Here is a 20000-nt window from a genome sequence, read left to right as displayed (position 1 = left end):
TCCTGGCTCAGTCAGTAGTAGTAGTCAGTAGTATTATCAGTAGTACTGCAGTAGTACTGCAGTAACGTACGGTGACGTGCTCGTAGTCCTGGCTCAGTCAGTAGTAGTAGTCAGTAGTAGTAGTATTTGCAGTAGTACTGCAGTAACGTACGGTGACGTGCTCGTAGTCCTGGCTCAGTCAGTAGTAGTAGTCAGTAGTATTATCAGTAGTACTGCAGTAGTACTGCAGTAACGTACGGTGACGTGCTTGTAGTCCTGGCTCAGTCAGTAGTAGTAGTCAGTAGTAGTAGTATTTGCAGTAGTACTGCAGTAACGTACAGTGACGTGCTCGTAGTCCTGGCTCAGTCAGTAGTAGTAGTCAGTAGTAGTAGTAGTATTAGCAGTAGTACTGCAGTAGTACTGCAGTAACGTACGGTGACGTGCTCGTAGTCCTGACCCAGTCAGTAGTAATAGTCAGTAGTAGTAGTAGTATTTGCAGTAGTACTGCAGTAACGTACAGTGACGTGCTCGTAGTCCTGGCTCAGTCAGTAGTAGTAGTCAGTAGTAGTAGTAGTATTAGCAGTAGTACTGCAGTAGTACTGCAGTAACGTACGGTGACGTGCTCGTAGTCCTGGCTCAGTCAGTAGTAGTAGTCAGTAGCAGTAGTAGTATTTGCAGTAGTACTGCAGTAACGTACGGTGACGTGCTCGTAGTCCTGGCTCAGTCAGTAGTAGTAGTCAGTAGTAGTCAGTAGCAGTAGTAGTATTGCAGTAGTACTGCAGTAACGTACGGTGACGTGCTCGTAGTCCTGGCCCAGTCAGTAGTAATAGTCAGTAGTAGTAGTAGTATTTGCAGTAGTACTGCAGTAACGTACAGTGACGTGCTCGTAGTCCTGGCTCAGTCAGTAGTAGTAGTCAGTAGTAGTAGTAGTATTAGCAGTAGTATTGCAGTAGTACTGCAGTAACGTACAGTGACGTGCTCGTAGTCCTGGCTCAGTCAGTAGTAGTAGTCAGTAGCAGTAGTAGTATTTGCAGTAGTACTGCAGTAACGTACGGTGACGTGCTCGTAGTCCTGGCTCAGTCAGTAGTAGTAGTCAGTAGCAGTAGTAGTATTTGCAGTAGTACTGCAGTAACGTACAGTGACGTGCTCGTAGTCCTGGCTCAGTCAGTAGTAGTAGTCAGTAGTAGTAGTAGTATTAGCAGTAGTACTGCAGTAGTACTGCAGTAACGTACGGTGACGTGCTCGTAGTCCTGGCTCAGTCAGTAGTAGTAGTCAGTAGTAGTAGTATTTGCAGTAGTACTGCAGTAACGTACGGTGACGTGCTCGTAGTCCTGGCCCAGCTCGTGCGAGCCGGCCACCACCTCCCGCTCGGCGATCCACTGCTCCAGGTCGTCCACCTCGCGGTTCAGCTGGAAGAGGCGGAGCCTCTCGTCCAGCTTGCCCCTCCTCTCCTCTGATAGGTCCTTCAGCCCGGCGTACAGCTTGTCCACCTGAGACTGACGCATGCCGATACGCTCGCTGCACACACACACACACACACACACACAGCAGGACCAGCTACCGTTACCGTGGCAACTATACTCTGATTACTGTAGAAACTACACTCAGGTTACCATAGCAACTGGACTGTACTGGCTGTATTGTGTATGTGTGTGTGTATATGTGTCTCACCTCAGTGTGTGTGTGTGTGTGTGTGTGTGTGTGTGTGTGCCTCACCTCTGTGCGTGTTCGTGTGTGTCTCACCTCTCTGTGTGTGTGTGTGTGTGTGTGTCTCACCTCTCTGTGTGTGTGTGTGTGTGTGTGTTTGTGTGTGTGTCTCACCTCTGTGTGTGTGTGTGTGTGTGTGTGTGTGTCTCACCTCTCTGTGTGTGTGTGTGTGTGTGTGTGTGTGTGTGTGTCTCACCTCTCTGGGTGTCCCTCAGCTGTCAGTCCTCTGCTGGTCTTACTCAGCTGGTGAACTGTTTCGGCGTAATCCTCCACCGCCTGCTCCACGATCTGGTGCTTCTTCAGCATGGCCACCGAGCTCTGCTCATCCTGCACACACACACACACAGACACACACACACACACACACACACACACACACTCGCTCACGTTACCTTTCAGTTGAGTTTTGACAGTTTGCTAACAGACTCATCTGCTCAGTTCTCACAGTGACAGACTTTACAGCCTTAATGTCCAGACTGTGTTGTCACCATGACAACTAACACTTAAAATCCCATAATCACCATTTTATGCTGAACTAGCTAAATGGAAATGGAAGAACCGTTCTGTCTATTCAGGTTCTGTGGGAGAATCATGTGACATGTGAAAAGGTCCCAGGCCAGACTTGAACCCGGACTACAGTCACACGGGACATCAGAGCTGAGCCGGGCGCCCCAACGCTCCATCATTCACTTCAACAGAAAGCCCCGCCCACCTTGGCCTTCTCCTCTGACATCATGTACAGCTCCTGCTCGCTCATCCAGGCCTCGGCCTCGGCGGCGTCGAAGTAGTACTGCTGGGCGTTGTGCGCCTCCTCCAGCCGGCCGTGGCGCCGCTCCGTCTCCTCCATCAGCAGCCGCCACCGCCGCCGCAGCTCCGCCAGCCGAGACTCCTCCTCCTGCAGGCTGGCGCTGCGCTCCAGGATGTCATCGATACGAGGCTGATGACCCTGGATCTCCTTCTGCAGGGTCTGAGGGGGGGAGGAGGAGGAGGAGGAGAGGAAGAGGAAGAGGGGGAGGAGGAGGAGGAGGAGGAGGAGGAGGAGGAAGAAGAAGAAGAGTTTGATAGTTTCCCTATTTTTTCCAAACAGCCTTGTGTTGTTTGTACCTGAAGCATTTTCCTTCTCTTCTTCTTCTCTGTATTGATGAAGAGTTTCTGATCAGAGAGCAGAGGATCGATCAGGATCAAAGTGAGTCTACCTGGTTCTTCTTGATGAGCAGCTGGACGGTCTGCAGGTTGTGTCCGTGGTCGAGGGACGTGGCGACGGGCATCCGCTCCTCCACCCACAGCTGAGAGAGGACCACACACACACACACACACACACACACACACACACACACACACACTGCTGATTAATTCCTGGACAAATACACTGCATGAAGTGTTAATCTAACAAGTCGCTTAATCTGGTATTAAGTCATAAAACCTGTATGGAGGAGAGTTTTCATCTCTGGAATGTAAAATGCATGTAACATCTAAACATCTTGATTGTAATAAATGTGGAGATTTTTGTTTTTTTCAGTTATGTATTTTTGTTATATGTTACCAGTGAGATTTGTACTAAAGATCTTAAAAGTGATTAAAAACATATTTTCATATCAAAGAATTCCTGAAGAGCCCGATCACTGCTCAAAATAATGATTTCAACAAAACGAATTCCATAATGTGCAAAACACACATACACCCGTTAAGTTAGCGGGTCATTTTGAAATGCATTGTGGGAGTTGGCGGAAGGAGTCGGGACGTACGATCTCGTCCTCGACGTCGCGGTTGAACTGGTGGATCTCTCGGGACGCCACCAGGTGGTTCTTCCTGCGGCCCAGCGGCTCCAGCAGCTCCTGGAACTTGCTCTCCACCAGGCGGCGGCGCCCGTCCACCTCGTCCGTGTCGGTGCCCTCCTGCCCCAGCGCCCGCACCTGGCTCTGCAGCTCCACCACCTCCCGCTGCCGCACCTCCACCTGCTTCTCCAGCATCTGCAGAGAGGGGGGGTTACACACTGTACTGACACTACTGCTGTTCACAATACTACTGCTACTACTACTACTACTACTACTACTAATACTACTACTACTACTACTGTGGAGGCAGTACTACTAAAATCACAACTACTACTACTACTCCTACTACTACTACTGTGGAGGCAGTACTACTAAAATTACTACTAATAATGCTAATACTACTACTGATACTACTAATATTTCTAGTACTACTGCTAATACCAATACTACTAATACTAGTACTTATGCTACCATTACTACTACTACTACTACTAACACCAGTACTGCTACTAATAAAACTATTACTACTACTATAGCATCCACACACAATGTTAGAGAGGTTAGACCCTCTGCAGTTAGTATTACTACTAGTACTACTACTAATACTGCTACTACTGCTAATATTTGGATAGACTACTTGTAGCAGCTTTAACAAAGCACTTTACTAGCACTATACTACTACAGCTACTGCTGCAACAACTACTACTATTGCTAATAATAATAATAATGATGATGATAGCGAGCCTGGACTCCTCAGCAGGGTCAGAGGTCACAGCAGTGTGTGAGCAGTTTGCGGTGAAGCTCCACCCACCTGCTGTTTCTTGAGCAGGATGTTGACAGAGGTCAGGTCTTTGCCGTAGTCGTCGGACTGGATCTGCCCCTCCAGGCCGGACAGCCACTTGTCCAGGTCGGCGCAGCTCTGGGTGAACAGCTCCGCCTTGTTGGCGTCGAACAGACACTGGGCCTTGGTCTGGGTGCTGGACTCCAGCTCCTCCCACATGCTGCGGAGCGCCGACAGCTTCTCCTTCACCACCGCCTCCGTCTCCGGCTTCTCCGACACCAGCAGCGCGCCGTCCTGCAGCCATGACAACCGGGTCAAAGGTCACCGGCAACAACGGTGAAGTAAAAACCAAACTCTGATCTGTGCTTCTGATCTGTCGGGTTCTGATCTGTCGGGTTCTGATCTGTTGAGTTCTGATCTGTTCTTCTGATCTGTTCTTCTGATCTGTTGGGTTCTGATCTGTTGGGTTCTGATCTGTTCTTCTGATCTGTCGGGTTCTGATCTGTTGAGTTCTGATCTGTTGAGTTCTGATCTGTTCTTCTGATCTGTTCTTCTGATCTGTTGGGTTCTGATCTGTTGGGTTCTGATCTGTTGAGTTCTGATCTGTTGAGTTCTGATCTGTTCTTCTGATCTGTTGGGTTCTGATCTGTTGGGTTCTGATCTGTTCTTCTGATCTGTTCTTCTGATCTGTTGAGTTCTGATCTGTTCTTCTGATCTGTTGGGTTCTGATCTGTTGGGTTCTGATCTGTTCTTATGATCTGTTCTTCTGATCTGTTGGGTTCTGATCTGTTGAGTTCTGATCTGTTGGGTTCTGATCTGTCGGGTTCTGATCTGTTCTTATGATCTGTTCTTCTGATCTGTTGGGTTCTGATCTGTTGAGTTCTGATCTGTTGGGTTCTGATCTGTCGGGTTCTGATCTGTTCTTATGATCTGTTCTTCTGATCTGTTGGGTTCTGATCTGTTCTTATGATCTGTTCTTCTGATCTGTTGGGTTCTGATCTGTTGAGTTCTGATCTGTTCTTCTGATCTGTTGGGTTCTGATCTGTTGAGTTCTGATCTGTTGGGTTCTGATCTGTTCTTATGATCTGTTCTTCTGATCTGTTGGGTTCTGATCTGTTGAGTTCTGATCTGTTGGGTTCTGATCTGTCGGGTTCTGATCTGTCGTGTTCTGATCTGTCGAGTTCTGATCTGTTGTGTTCTGATCTGTCGAGTTCTGATCTGTCGGGTTCTGATCTGTTGTGTTCTGATCTGTTGTGTTCTGATCTGTTGTGTTCTGATCTATTGTGTTCTGAACTGTTGAGTTCTGATCTGTTCTTCTGATCTTTTGGGTTCTGATCTGTTGGGTTCTGATCTGTTCTTCTGATCTGTTGAGTTCTGATCTGTTGGGTTCTGATCTGTTCTTCTGATCTGTTGAGTTCTGATCTGTTCTTCTGATCTGTTGGGTTCTGATCTGTCAGGTTCTGATCTGTTCTTCTGATCTGTCGGGTTCTGATCTGTCAGGTTCTGATCTGTCGGGTTCTGATCTGTCGAGTTCTGATCTGTCAGGTTCTGATCTGTCGGGTTCTGATCTGTCGAGTTCTGATCTGTCAGGTTCTGATCTGTTCTTCTGATCTGTCGGGTTCTGATCTGTCGAGTTCTGATCTGTCAGGTTCTGATCTGTCGGGTTCTGATCTGTCGTGTTCTGATCTGTTGGGTTCTGATCTGTTGAGTTCTGATCTGTCGAGTTCTGATCTGTTGGGTTCTGATCTGTTGAGTTCTGATCTGTCGAGTTCTGATCTGTTGTGTTCTGATCTGTTGTGTTCTGATCTGTCGAGTTCTGATCTGTTGAGTTCTGATCTGTTGGGTTCTGATCTGTTGTGTTCTGATCTGTTGTGTTCTGATCTGTCGAGTTCTGATCTGTTGGGTTCTGATCTGTTCTTATGATCTGTTCTTCTGATCTGTCGAGTTCTGATCTGTCGGGTTCTGATCTGTTGTGTTCTGATCTGTTGTGTTCTGATCTGTCGAGTTCTGATCTGTTGTGTTCTGATCTGTTGTGTTCTGATCTATTGTGTTCTGAACTGTTGAGTTCTGATCTGTTCTTCTGATCTTTTGGGTTCTGATCTGTTGGGTTCTGATCTGTTCTTCTGATCTGTTGAGTTCTGATCTGTTGGGTTCTGATCTGTTCTTCTGATCTGTTGAGTTCTGATCTGTTCTTCTGATCTGTTGGGTTCTGATCTGTCAGGTTCTGATCTGTTCTTCTGATCTGTCGGGTTCTGATCTGTTCTTCTGATCTGTTGAGTTCTGATCTGTTCTTCTGATCTGTTGAGTTCTGATCTGTCAGGTTCTGATCTGTTCTTCTGATCTGTTCTTCTGATCTGTTGGGTTCTGATCTGTTGAGTTCTGATCTGTTCTTCTGATCTGTTGGGTTCTGATCTGTTGAGTTCTGATCTGTTGGGTTCTGATCTGTTCTTATGATCTGTTCTTCTGATCTGTTGGGTTCTGATCTGTTGAGTTCTGATCTGTTGGGTTCTGATCTGTCGGGTTCTGATCTGTCGTGTTCTGATCTGTCGAGTTCTGATCTGTTGTGTTCTGATCTGTCGAGTTCTGATCTGTCGAGTTCTGATCTGTTGTGTTCTGATCTGTTCTTATGATCTGTTCTTCTGATCTGTCGAGTTCTGATCTGTCGGGTTCTGATCTGTTGTGTTCTGATCTGTTGTGTTCTGATCTGTTGTGTTCTGATCTATTGTGTTCTGAACTGTTGAGTTCTGATCTGTTCTTCTGATCTTTTGGGTTCTGATCTGTTGGGTTCTGATCTGTTCTTCTGATCTGTTGAGTTCTGATCTGTTGGGTTCTGATCTGTTCTTCTGATCTGTTGAGTTCTGATCTGTTCTTCTGATCTGTTGGGTTCTGATCTGTCAGGTTCTGATCTGTTCTTCTGATCTGTCGGGTTCTGATCTGTCAGGTTCTGATCTGTCGGGTTCTGATCTGTCGAGTTCTGATCTGTCAGGTTCTGATCTGTCGGGTTCTGATCTGTCGAGTTCTGATCTGTCAGGTTCTGATCTGTTCTTCTGATCTGTCGGGTTCTGATCTGTCGAGTTCTGATCTGTCAGGTTCTGATCTGTCGGGTTCTGATCTGTCGTGTTCTGATCTGTTGGGTTCTGATCTGTTGAGTTCTGATCTGTCGAGTTCTGATCTGTTGGGTTCTGATCTGTTGAGTTCTGATCTGTCGAGTTCTGATCTGTTGTGTTCTGATCTGTTGTGTTCTGATCTGTCGAGTTCTGATCTGTTGAGTTCTGATCTGTTGGGTTCTGATCTGTTGTGTTCTGATCTGTCGAGTTCTGATCTGTTGGGTTCTGATCTGTTCTTATGATCTGTTCTTCTGATCTGTCGAGTTCTGATCTGTCGGGTTCTGATCTGTTGTGTTCTGATCTGTTGTGTTCTGATCTGTCGAGTTCTGATCTGTTGTGTTCTGAACTGTTGTGTTCTGATCTATTGTGTTCTGAACTGTTGAGTTCTGATCTGTTCTTCTGATCTTTTGGGTTCTGATCTGTTGGGTTCTGATCTGTTCTTCTGATCTGTTGAGTTCTGATCTGTTGGGTTCTGATCTGTTCTTCTGATCTGTTGAGTTCTGATCTGTTCTTCTGATCTGTTGGGTTCTGATCTGTCAGGTTCTGATCTGTTCTTCTGATCTGTCGGGTTCTGATCTGTTCTTCTGATCTGTTGAGTTCTGATCTGTTCTTCTGATCTGTTGAGTTCTGATCTGTCAGGTTCTGATCTGTTCTTCTGATCTGTCGGGTTCTGATCTGTCGAGTTCTGATCTGTCAGGTTCTGATCTGTCGGGTTCTGATCTGTCGAGTTCTGATCTGTCAGGTTCTGATCTGTTCTTCTGATCTGTCGGGTTCTGATCTGTCGAGTTCTGATCTGTTGGGTTCTGATCTGTTGAGTTCTGATCTGTCGGGTTCTGATCTGTTGGGTTCTGATCTGTTTTTCTGATCTGCTGAGTTCTGATCTGTTGGGTTCTGATCTGTTCTTCTGATCTGTTGAGTTCTGATCTGTTCTTCTGATCTGTCGGGTTCTGATCTGTCAGGTTCTGATCTGTTCTTCTGATCTGTCGGGTTCTGATCTGTTCTTCTGATCTGTTGTGTTCTGATCTATTGTGTTCTGAACTGTTGAGTTCTGATCTGTTCTTCTGATCTTTTGGGTTCTGATCTGTTGGGTTCTGATCTGTTCTTCTGATCTGTTGAGTTCTGATCTGTTGGGTTCTGATCTGTTCTTCTGATCTGTTGAGTTCTGATCTGTTGGGTTCTGATCTGTTCTTCTGATCTGTTGAGTTCTGATCTGTTCTTCTGATCTGTTGGGTTCTGATCTGTCAGGTTCTGATCTGTTCTTCTGATCTGTCGGGTTCTGATCTGTTCTTTTGATCTGTTGACTTCTGATCTGTTCTTCTGATCTGTCGGGTTCTGATCTGTCAGGTTCTGATCTGTTCTTCTGATCTGTCGGGTTCTGATCTGTCGAGTTCTGATCTGTCAGGTTCTGATCTGTCGGGTTCTGATCTGTTCTTCTGATCTGTCAGGTTCTGATCTGTCGAGTTCTGATCTGTCAGGTTCTGATCTGTTCTTCTGATCTGTTGGGTTCTGATCTGTCGGGTTCTGATCTGTTGGGTTCTGATCTGTTCTTCTGATCTGTTGAGTTCTGATCTGTTGGGTTCTGATCTGTTTTTCTGATCTGCTGAGTTCTGATCTGTTGGGTTCTGATCTGTTCTTCTGATCTGCTGAGTTCTGATCTGTTGAGTTCTGATCTGTTGGGTTCTGATCTGTTCTTCTGATCTGTTGAGTTCTGATCTGTTCTTCTGATCTGTTGGGTTCTGATCTGTCGGGTTCTGATCTGTTGGGTTCTGATCTGTCGGGTTCTGATCTGTTGGGTTCTGATCTGTTCTTCTGATCTGCTGAGTTCTGCTGAGTTCGGGTTCTGATCTGATCCCCCCTCCCTTACCTTCTCTATCTTGTCCAGCCACTCCTTGTTGGACTGCAGCTCGGCCATGAACGCCTGGTGTTTGAGCCACTTGCTGTGCAGGTTCCTGGCCTCGTCGTACGACATGTCCTGAGCTGTCAGCATCTTCTCATTGATCCACAGAGACAGCTGCACACACACACACACACACACACACACACACGCACACACACACACACACGCACACACACACACACACGCACACACACACACGCACACACACACACAGAGGACCACAGATTATTAAAGTACCTACAGTCACATCCAAAATTGCCTGTCAGTCTGTTAGAGCCTGATCACACAGGACGTGTTTTCTGTCGTTTTCTGATGTTTTCAGTGTGACTGAAGCTAACGTTGTTTTTGAGTTGGTGCCTCACATTTTTCAACTTGAACGCTCCAAGTTGAAAAAAGTTCAACTCAGAGCAGAAAGGCGCTCTACATCACTGTCATTTTTTTCTCTACTGTCCAATCGGATCAACAGAGAGGCGGGACTTCTGCGGTGACTCTTGTAAACAACAAACATGGCGGATCACCATGATCTAAACAGAAAACAGCCTGGAGGCAAATAAGGGCTGCACTCAACATTTCTGGTAACATTTTATCATGTTTTTATCATGCTTATCATTTTATGACTTATTTTATAAGTAATTGTAAAATAATTGTTAGAATTGTATAATTTAGCTAAATCACGTTAACCTTACTGTAGCTAGCACAATAAACAGCAGCTGGTTGAGTGATTGATCCAGACTGAAACTGACCTCCTGACAGTCCTGCAGGAACTTCTGCAGGTCTCTGTTGTCCTTCAGCCTCATCAGCAGCTCCACAGCTGCCTCCCTGTTCTTCTTATGCCTGAAACAAAAGGATTTCAACACATACAGGCAGGCTGGTGGAGAGAGTCGCTCTGGGAATGACTTCTGACAAAGAATAACTAAACATCTGAACAAAACTAAACAGACCCCTGAATGTGTTTCTGATCATTTTTTACATTCACTGTCTTGCTCAAGGACACTTCGGCAGGACGGGGATCGAACCTGCGACCTGAACCTTACAGGACGGTGTCTCTGAGCACTGAGCCCTCCTCCCCTTACCTTTTAGTTCGACCAGTAGGGTGAACAATGAAAACATGAATTCGGTTGTTCTTTCATTGTTTTACTGTATTGGAAGTCTACCTGTCGTCGATGGAGGCGGCTCTCTCCTGGATGCGTTCGGAGTTGATGTTTCCGTCGCTGGCCAGCCGCCGGCCGGCCTCCACCACGCCGTTGATCTTGTCCTCGTTGGCGTCCATGGTGGTCATGAAGTCCTCCTGCTTCTTGATGGCGGCCTCGGCTCCCTCCAGCGTGGTCGGCATCTCGGTGTGAGCCAGGACGTACTCCTGCAGGGCGACAGGGTCGGGCCGGGTCACACCTGCTCCCACTACTACAGGCCAGGAGTTCTAACACAGTGCTGCTCTTATACTTGCTGAGTAAAAGCATTTCATTATGTGATCGAGTCCGTTATTTTCTGTGTATGTATCTAGTAGAATTAGCTTCAGTCAGCTTATTTTCTCAGTACAAATAAACCCATAAATGAGGAAATAGGATAAACAAGAGGAGTTTTAAGAATTTCAACACATTTTAATTTGAATATACCTTAAAATCATTTTTCCACATCCTGTCCTGAAGAAAAATAAATCAGGAAACTCTCTCCAGGAAATCACTTTCCAGATATGATCAATCTGCAAAATTGATCTGGAGATTCCAGATGCCACTAATCTATATGCAATTTGCATACAGTGGCACGATTGCTGGTGGCTGGTGCAGTGTGTGTGTGTGTGTAATGATTTGTATTGGAGCATATAGATACTGTACTGTACTGAATCTGTCCTGTTTACCTCACTATTGAGGACAGCCTCGGCCTGCCTGGAGTCTGAGGAACAGCTGGTGTTCAGGTAGTGATGTATGATGGATCATATGCAGTAGACACTGTATATTGTACTGTATCAGTGCTGTTTTCCTGGTAGTCTCAGCTGGTCTGTAGATAATGTTCTACAGATACTGTATTATATCTGTCACACTGTGTGTTTACCTGGTTGTTGAGGAAGGCCTCGGCCTGCTTGGTGTCCCTGAGGAACAGCTGGTAAGCGTGGGACTGGGACAGCAGGTTCTGGCGGTTCTCCCACATCTTGTGCAGTTCGTTCCAGCCGGTGTCGAGCGCCTGCAGCCTCTGCCTGAGGAACATGTACTGGGCGTCGGTCTGGCCCTGCGTCACCATCTCCCCCATGTCCCGCATCTTCTGGTAGTCCTCCTCGTAGTTGCGGATCTCGTTCTTGATGCCCTCGTGCTGGGCCAGCAGCTTCTCGGCCTCGGCCAGCGTGTTGGGCATGTCCTCGGAGGCGATGGCGGTCTGCGTGCGGGACAGCCAGGACTGGAAGTCGTCCAGCTCCCGCAGGAACTGCTGCAGCTTGCTGGCCTCGCCCAGAGACTCCTCTCGGTTCTTCAGAGTGTTCTTCATCTCCTCCCACACGGCGTTGATCTCGGCCAGGCGGCCGGTGATGGCCTTGGCCTGGTCCGGGTGTTCCTCGGCCAGCCGCCCGGCCTCGCCCCGCAGGTCGCCCAGCTTGTCCTCGATGGCGGCCAGGTCGCGCTCCATGCCGGTCAGTTTGCGCTGCAGGGCCATGACTCCGGTGAGGTCGTTGCCCAGCTCCTGGGTCGACTCGATGACCTTGGTCTTCTCTTTGATCCAGGACTTGGTCTCGTTGCAGTCGAGGTGGTAGTTCTGCACGCCCAGCGCCGAGTTCAGAGACTCTTTCTTCTGGTCCACCAGGTCGCGGAACTGGCTCCACCTGGTGGAGAGGAGGAGAGAGGAGGAGAGGAGAGGAGAGGAGGAGAGGAGGAGAGGAGAGGAGAGGAGAGGAGGAGGAGAGGGGAGGAGAGAGGAGAGGAGAGGAGAGGAGAGGAGAGGAGAGGAGGAGAGGAGGAGAGGAGAGAAGAGGAGGAGGAGAGGAGAGGAGAGAGGAGAGGAGAGGAGAGGAGAGGAGAGGAGGAGGAGAGGAGAGGAGAGGAGAGAGGAGAGGAGAGGAGAGGAGAGGAAAGGAGAGGAGGAAGAGAGGAGAGGAGGAGAGGAGAGGAGGAGAGGAGAGAGGAGAGGAGAGGAGAGGAGAGGAGGAGAGGAGAGGAGAGGAGAGGAGAGAGGAGAGGAGAGGAGGAGAAGAGGAGAGGAAAGGAAAGGAGAGGAGGGATCACACCTGCAGTCTGTTGCTTTTTCCAGAGTGGAAACATTTACTTTGTTGCAGTTTTGTATTTTGGGTCGTTTAGCTTCATGCTGACCAATCACAGCCTACCAGGGCTTGGAAACAAAAGTCACATGACTCACAAGTAGCTCATTTATTGATCACAGTTTTAACCTGTCATCCTGCCACTTCCTGTCACTTTATCTAACATGACGGACTTGTCCGTCTCTTCTTCTGTGGTGTTCAAACCGGTTAAGGACACCTGAAGAAACAGCTGAACATGAGCATGAGTCCTGCTGCTCACCTGTTGTTGAGTTTGTCCTGCTGGGTCTTGATGTCCTTCTCGCTCGGGTGTCCGTTGTGGATCAGCTGCCTGGCGATCTGGTTCACCACGGCAACACGAGACGCCTGGCTGTTCATCTCCGGCTCCAGACTCTCAAACCTGAGAGAGTCGGATCAGAGTTAACTCACAGAGACGCACAGGTAGATCGACAGCTGACACTGACGACTACAGCTAAACAGAAACTGAAATACAAATTTAAAATCATATAAAAAATAAAGTCATGAAAAATCCCAAACTATAATGACACTGTTTTGTAGTGCTGGAATGAATGTAAACCAAACATCCAAGACCCATTTTTTATATTTTTAGATAGCAGGAAAAAGTCGAGTCCACAACTGAGTCCACAGTTGAGTCCCAGACAGTAAAGCGGTCTGGAGACTCAGACTGTCAGTTCACACAACCGGCCACCGGGAGGCGCTGAGTAGAAAGATACTGTGTGTGTGTGTGTGTGTGATGCAGCATGGTGGACGACACTTCATCTGTGTTAATACAACAGTAGACTCCTGCACTGTGATTGGCTGTATTATATGTACATTGATATTTTATTGTTAGTATTGCTACTAACATTCTATTACTGTTGTTATTGTTTATTAACATGATGTGTGTAAAAATCTGTTTTTGTTGTGGTGTGGTGTTGTTGTGGTGTTAGGCCACGTTTTCCAAGAGAGGATATGGTGTTTTTTTGGTTTTTGAAGTTTGAGTTCACACACACACACACACACACACACACACACACACACTCTCCACCTGGTCCTACCTGTGCTGTATGACCTCCAGGTCTTCCAGTTTCTCTGGGATCTCCATGCTGTTGAGCCACTGCTCCTTCTCGTCAATCCAGACCTCGCAGGCGTCGGCCTCGCTGAACATCTTGTAGAGCGCCAGCGCGTCCTGCAGCGCCTGCTTCCTCAGCCTCGTCAGCTCCGCCACCTCCTTGTAGCGCTCCTCGATGCCCGTCAGCCGCCCTCGCACCTCGTCCGACTCCGCCTCCTCCCGGGGCAGGGAGGCGGCCTGCTCGTGCAGCGAGTCGATGACGGGCCGGTAGCTGGCCACCTCCGCCGCCGCGTCCTTGTGTTTCCTGACCAGCGCCTGGGTGGAGAACTCGTCGTGGCCCGTCTCTCCGCTGGAGACGATGCGCAGGGCGTCCAGCGTCCAGGCGTCGGCGTCGGCGGCGTCCGCCTGGAACTGGTGCAGCGCCACCGCCTCCTCTAGCCTCGCCTTCCTCACCGCCGCCAGCTGCTCCAGCGCCACCCACTGGGCCTGCAGGTCGGCGATGCGCTCCCGGATCTTGGCGGCGCCGAAGTGTCCGGCGTCCGCCATGGCCTGGCCCTCGGCGATGGTGTGCTGCAGGTGGCCGGAGCGGCCGCTCATCTCGTCCTCCAGCGCGCGCTGCTGGCTGAGCAGCCGCAGCGCCCCCGTCAGGTCTTTGCCGCGCTCGTCGACGGACAGGATCTGCTCCTTCTCGCGGATCCAGCCCTCCTCCTCCGCCATCTCCCAGAAGAACTTCCAGAGGCGGCGGGACTCCTCCAGCCGGGCGCGGCGCTCGGCGGCCAGCTGGGTGAGTTCCTGGTAGCAGAACTCCATGTGGGCCACGCGGTCCTGGATGACCTGCGGGTCGCAGGGCTTGTAGCCTGGAGAAACACAACAGCAACATCAAATCATGTGGAAAAACACTCCGGCCTCAGGTTCTGTCTCTGCTGGGAGGAACAGGAACACCTCTGATGCTGGGATAAACCAAAACACTATTTCATTTTCAATTTACTTTAGTATATAACAGCATTTCTGCTCACCATCGCCGTTGACAGAGAACTTGTTGGCGTTGGCGTTGACGCCCTTCACCCGGTCGGCCTGGATGGCGATGTCGGCCTCCACCAGCGCGTGTTTCTGCAGCAGGTCCTCCACACCCAACAGGTGCTTCCCATAGTCCTGAGACAGCAGCAGCATCTGGAGAGGAAGACAGACAGTCAGTCAGTCAGGGAGTCCCCTCTTCCCCTCCCTCTCTCTCTCTCTTTTTCCCTCCCTCCATCCCTCCCTCCCTCTATCTCCATACCTTCATCTCATCCATCCAGTCCATCTCCTGGAAGACTCTCTGCAGACCCAGGTTCACCTCCCATGTCCTGAACCTCCCTTCCTCCATCTCTTTCTATCCCTTATTCCATCTTCTCCCCTCCATCCTTCTTTCCCTCCATCTCCGTCCCTCCATCCCTTCATCTCATCCATCCAATCGATGATGTAGGATGTAGGATCTCCTAGAAGACTCTCTTGAGCCCCAGGTTCTCCTCCAGCCTCTATCTCTATCCTCCCTTCCTCCATATTGCTCCTTCCCTCTTTCTCCTAACCTTCACCTCATCCATCCAGTCCTGGACGACCCTCTAGAGCCCCAGGTTCACCTCCAGCTTCTATCTCCATCCTTCCATCCCTCCATTTATCTGCATACCTTCATCTCATCCATCCAGTCCATGATGTAGAGCATCTCCTGGAAGACTCTCTGCAGACCCAGGTTCATCTCCAGCCTCTGTCTCCGGGCCTTCAGCAGCTCCAGCAGGTATTCCCACAGCCGGATGACGTTGTCCTTCCTGGCGGTGATGCGTTTGATGTCGTGGTAACTCTCCGCCTCCAGCTCCCTCGCCACGGCGACCACGGCCTGAACACGCTCCTCGTACGCCGCGATGTCCGTCTCAATGGCCTCGTGTTTCTTGGTGGCTGCCTCCACGGCCTGGAGGTCGAAACCAAAGTTGTCCTGGACAGAGAGGAGATGACAGAAACAGATAGAAATATAGATTATAACATCACAACTTTTAAGTGTGAATACATCAAATGACAGACTTGACTTGGGTTGTTCTAAGCCTCTAAGCCGCACCTCAGTGTGGCTGTAATAGAGGCTTTACAGTGCTGCCAACCAGCTGAGTCTCATGATGGAGGAACATGTAGAACTGTGTGTTAGTTAATAAAGTGTAAATCTGTATGAAGCAGCTAGAAGCAGAGAGCAGCTGAGTCAGCTTGTTGTGGTGTGGCTGTAGATCCATTCAGTAACGTTCTCAGTAAAAGTGAATAGTGTGATAAGGTGGATTTGGTTACTGTGACACAGTAAACTGTCTTGTCTTTAGCCCTAGTCTCTACTCCAAAACACTCTGAGTTGTAGCTTGAGAAGAGACAGCTCAGTTAACCTGAACAAACTGTTAGCTAGCTAACTAGCCAGCAGTGTGTGTGTATACCTGTGACACCAGTCTCTGGTTTTCGCTCAGCCAGGTTTCTCTCATGGCGGCCTTGCGGTCGAAGCGTCTGGCCAGTTGTTCCAGTTTCTCCTGACGAATCAGCTCCGTCCTCAGAGCCAACTCCCTCTCATGCTCCGCCTTCTCCAGTCTCTCCCAGGCCTGGGGGGGAGGGGGGGGTATTTTATTGTACTATTCTAAGCGCTGCAAAGACGAGCCATAGTTGCCAAAATGTATTTCATTCATTAGCTGTTAAATTTCACTGCTATTTGCATGACTACTTCCAAACAAACAAACCATAGCCAAAGAACTATCTAACCTACAATTTCTAGTGTACCTCTATTTTTATTTTACTGCCAGCTACATCAGATCTAGACACAATCTGGATCATGTTAACGCAGGTGTAAAGGGCCTTGGTGCTTCATGGCACATGGCTGAGGAGCCGCTCTGACCTTGTTGATATCTGAGATGAGTTTGCCCTCTCTGGGCATGTAGACCTTCTGGTTGTTGGCTCTCATCTTGCTCTGGATGGTGAAGAGAAGAACCTCCAGGTTGCCCTTCTCTGTGAACCTGATGAACAGAGACAGATGTCAGTTAGAAGAGGAGGTGGAGAAGGAAGCAGAGGAGGTTGGAAGAAGAGGAAGCACTGGTGAAGGTAGTGGAGGTAGAGGAGGTGGAGGAGATAGAGGAGGTAGAACACATAATCAAAGTTTGGAGGTAGAGATAAGAGTGGTGGAGGAGGTAGAGGAGGTGGAAGTAGAGGAACTAGTGATGAAGGTAGTGGAGATAGAGGAGGTTGAGAAGACAGAGGAGGTAGAGGAGGAGTAACAGTAGAGGAGGTGGAGGAGGTAGAAGAGATAATCGAGGTAGGAGAGGGTGGAGGAGGTAGAGCAGGTGGAAGTGCTAACTTGGGTGGTTTCTCCACAGTGCGGTAGGTGTTGAAGGCCTGGAGCTGCTGCTGCACTCCGATCAGTGAGTTGGCGAACTTGCGGTTGTTGAGGATGATGATGGTCTGCTCGATCCACTCCAGCAGGTCAGAGGCCAGAGACTCGTACTTCTCGATCATCTTCTCCGTCTCTATGGCGTTGTCCAGCACCTGGGCAGACAAAGACCGGTTCAGAAGCCAGGATCTTCTACGATCTTGAATGTATATTACTGTCCAACACTGCTGTCCTGTCTATCTGTTGCGTTTCTGTTGTGTATTGCAAATTTCATCTTCTAAACTGAACTCCAGCAGCCTGGTTGGGTGGCAATAAAAAGATCTTACCCAAACATCAATGACATTGAGATGCTATGACTGTCCCAAAAATATCCAGTGTTCACCTTAAGATCTATTAGTAAAACTAAAGATGTTAAACTATATCAAGAATTAGAATTGAGGCTGGTTTCACATCATTTCCTCCTCTTCTTACTTTTTCTCCCTTTCTGTATTGGGTGTTCAACTATAACCAAGCATATATTTGTTCCATCTGTTGTCGGTGTGATAGTGATAGTTTCTTGTATATGGACTAAGCTTAGTCTCTGCTGTATTATTAGAAGATAAGATGATTGGCTCATTAGATCTGGATTCTGACGGACCTTGCCGATACGTTTGCCCTCCACCTTCAGAGCCTTCATCTTGGAGAAGTAGTGGTAGTACGTCACCACATAGGTGATGACGGACTTCTCATCAGGATGGTCTACGCTGATGTCTGCAACACAAACAGCATTTGTACTGCATCAGCACTCCAACAGTGACACCGCCTCTTACATAATGATTGATAGCACAAAGTTAAACAAACTGTGGTACTTTTTAAAGGATAGTGGGTAACGAAAATCCGGTTGACTAAAGGAGACACTGTTACGGACTGGGTCCTCTAACCCTAACACTGAATGATGAGCTCCAGGTAACAAGTCATCAGCATAGAGTGGTATAGTTGGTCAGGTTTGGATTCCCGGTCTTACCCTCTGGGTCCAGCAGCTTGGTGAGGCCCAGGTGTTCCTCTGCCAGGTTAAAGGCGTTCTGCAGGTTGTAGTGAGCGTTGGACTTCTTCAGCTTGTCAAAGTCAATTAGATCTGGCCTGCAAACGGATAGAACTTTATTTACACCAAAGCGCCACAGTCGTTTGACCATAAACCTGATGCACACTGCAAAAACTATCCATCTTAACAAGATAATTAATCTTGTATTCAGACTTAAACCTCCTGTTTCTTAAAACAACTGAAAGAAATCTGCCAGTGTAGTGAGATAATATCAGTTTCCAATGCAACTCGGTTTGTTTCAACAATTTTCTTGAATCAAGTGACAACATCTTGAAATAAGTGTAGTAAAAAGTGGAAATCTGAATTTTGTTTATTTCAGTTTATTTTGTACTGGAGAGTTTGTTGTTACCTGTGTTTGTGGATGAGAGCGTTGAAGGCCATGCCGTCACGCCAACTAGTGGTGAAGTTGTGGATGTTCACATTGGGATATCTGGGGAAGACAACAAGCACAAAAGACACCCACTGTTAGTCAGTATTAATATCAGCCAAAGACATGGAATAAGGGCACTATACATTTTGCTAGCAGGCTGTGTATTTAAACCTGCTGACTTTCAATATACTGCCAGTTTTTGATATTGATATCAATTTTAAGGCATCGAAAGGTGTTAAACGGTATCTTAAAGCTTCAAAATGTTCGATTCTTATAATGAGAATTCAAAATGTCTCATAGTTTATGTAAATTTTGTTTAGGAAATCATTTGAATTTGAAGAGGAAGAATAATGAGAAGTGGTGTAGTAGTACTAGTAGCAGTAGAGGTAGTAATAGGAGTAGTAGTAGCAGCAGCAGCAGTAGTAGTGGTACCAGAAGTAGAGGTGCTAATAACTGTAGTAGTAGTAGTAGCAGCAGTAGTACTAGTATTCATAGTAGTAATAGCAGTACTACTAGTTTCAGTGTCAGCCTCTCACCCTGCCGTCTTCATCTGGCACCAGAGCAGCAGAGCGTCCTTGGCCGACCTCTTCTCCTTGTTGTCTTCTGTCTCCACACTGATGTCCTGGATCTGTCACACAGAAACACCAAATCAAACCGCTGGATCCACTACAAGTCTTTCTGTTGTTTAAGGTTATTACAATAATGGTTATTTCAGACGGCCGTTGGCTACCATTCAAAACTTACAGGGCAAAGAGACAGAAAAATACCACCGATACTGGATGAAAACCACATATCTGCAGAGAATGTTTATTTTTCAGTGAAAGTCCATGTATTTTTGAAATTATACAACGGGGTCAAAAGGGCCAAAGGGTCATGAAACTCATTCAACATGTAAATCACCATGGAAACTACATTCAAGCAAGACAAAGAAAAACACCAAAACTGCAGCTCTGTGTTTCTTCTGTGACAGCAGCAATATGGTTTTGAACACCAACAGTATGACAGAGTGGGCAGTCAGGCCCGTCACACGGTCCGCACAATGCAAGGGGCATTTCTCACGTTGTGTAGTCCAAATTTTGTTACGCCATGCTAAAAAATACTGCAATGTCATGCGTATCACGTACTGCAAATGCAAATACTGATGCATGGAAAAACTCAAATCAAGAAGAAGTGGTTTCCGGTGTGAACGTACCAACAGCAGTCACAGTGGAACTGGTGCATTCTGGTAACTGGCTGCCAACGCCTGCTGACTGGTTCTGGTCCTGCAGCTAATGGACTGCAACCGTGATCCAACCCAACTACAGCAAGCACTGTGCATTATGGGTTATCATGCCATGAATATATGGGTTCAGTCCTTCCCACACCAAATTTCTGGCCAATGAAGGAAAGGACTGATCTTACATGGCCTTGGTTGAAATTATGGTTCACTTGAAACTTTACCCTGTGAAACGTAATGGATCCGATGTGTAAATGCAACCAAGGAGCAGCTCATCTTCAGGTTCAGACCAAAGCAAAGGGACAAGAGCTGTGAAAACAGCCTGATGATGAACAGGACTGTAACAGACCGGACTGTGAGCCTGTGTAAACCGGTAATATAATACTTCCTGGTGTAGCCGG

The 20000-nt window shown here is 47.9% G+C and overlaps 1 protein-coding gene across 1 annotated transcript in view; it reads right to left on the bottom strand.

Moving 5' to 3' along the window:
• The window catches only part of LOC139925085 (spectrin beta chain, non-erythrocytic 1), a 57603-nt gene that overhangs the window by 14970 nt on the left and 22633 nt on the right, over positions 1–20000 (bottom strand). Inside the window, exons 4-24 of the mRNA XM_078291854.1 lie at positions 18920–19011; positions 18363–18443; positions 17936–18051; positions 17570–17682; positions 16900–17087; positions 16444–16561; positions 15995–16153; positions 15217–15519; positions 14570–14723; positions 13540–14410; positions 12744–12881; positions 11296–12052; positions 10401–10603; positions 9990–10080; positions 9214–9360; positions 4273–4536; positions 3432–3656; positions 2883–2972; positions 2399–2653; positions 1883–2013; positions 1293–1497 (exon numbers count right to left, since the gene is read on the bottom strand). Of these exons, the coding sequence (XP_078147980.1) occupies positions 1293–1497; positions 1883–2013; positions 2399–2653; positions 2883–2972; positions 3432–3656; positions 4273–4536; positions 9214–9360; positions 9990–10080; positions 10401–10603; positions 11296–12052; positions 12744–12881; positions 13540–14410; positions 14570–14723; positions 15217–15519; positions 15995–16153; positions 16444–16561; positions 16900–17087; positions 17570–17682; positions 17936–18051; positions 18363–18443; positions 18920–19011 (4701 nt within the window). The remainder of the gene's footprint in view (positions 1–1292; positions 1498–1882; positions 2014–2398; positions 2654–2882; positions 2973–3431; positions 3657–4272; positions 4537–9213; positions 9361–9989; positions 10081–10400; positions 10604–11295; positions 12053–12743; positions 12882–13539; positions 14411–14569; positions 14724–15216; positions 15520–15994; positions 16154–16443; positions 16562–16899; positions 17088–17569; positions 17683–17935; positions 18052–18362; positions 18444–18919; positions 19012–20000) is intronic.

Source organism: Centroberyx gerrardi, chromosome 3 (assembly GCF_048128805.1).
Source record: "Centroberyx gerrardi isolate f3 chromosome 3, fCenGer3.hap1.cur.20231027, whole genome shotgun sequence".
Lineage (NCBI taxonomy): Eukaryota > Metazoa > Chordata > Actinopteri > Beryciformes > Berycidae > Centroberyx > Centroberyx gerrardi.
The sequence above is the reverse complement of the archived record's forward strand: the minus strand, read 5'-3'. Positions and strand labels throughout refer to the sequence as shown.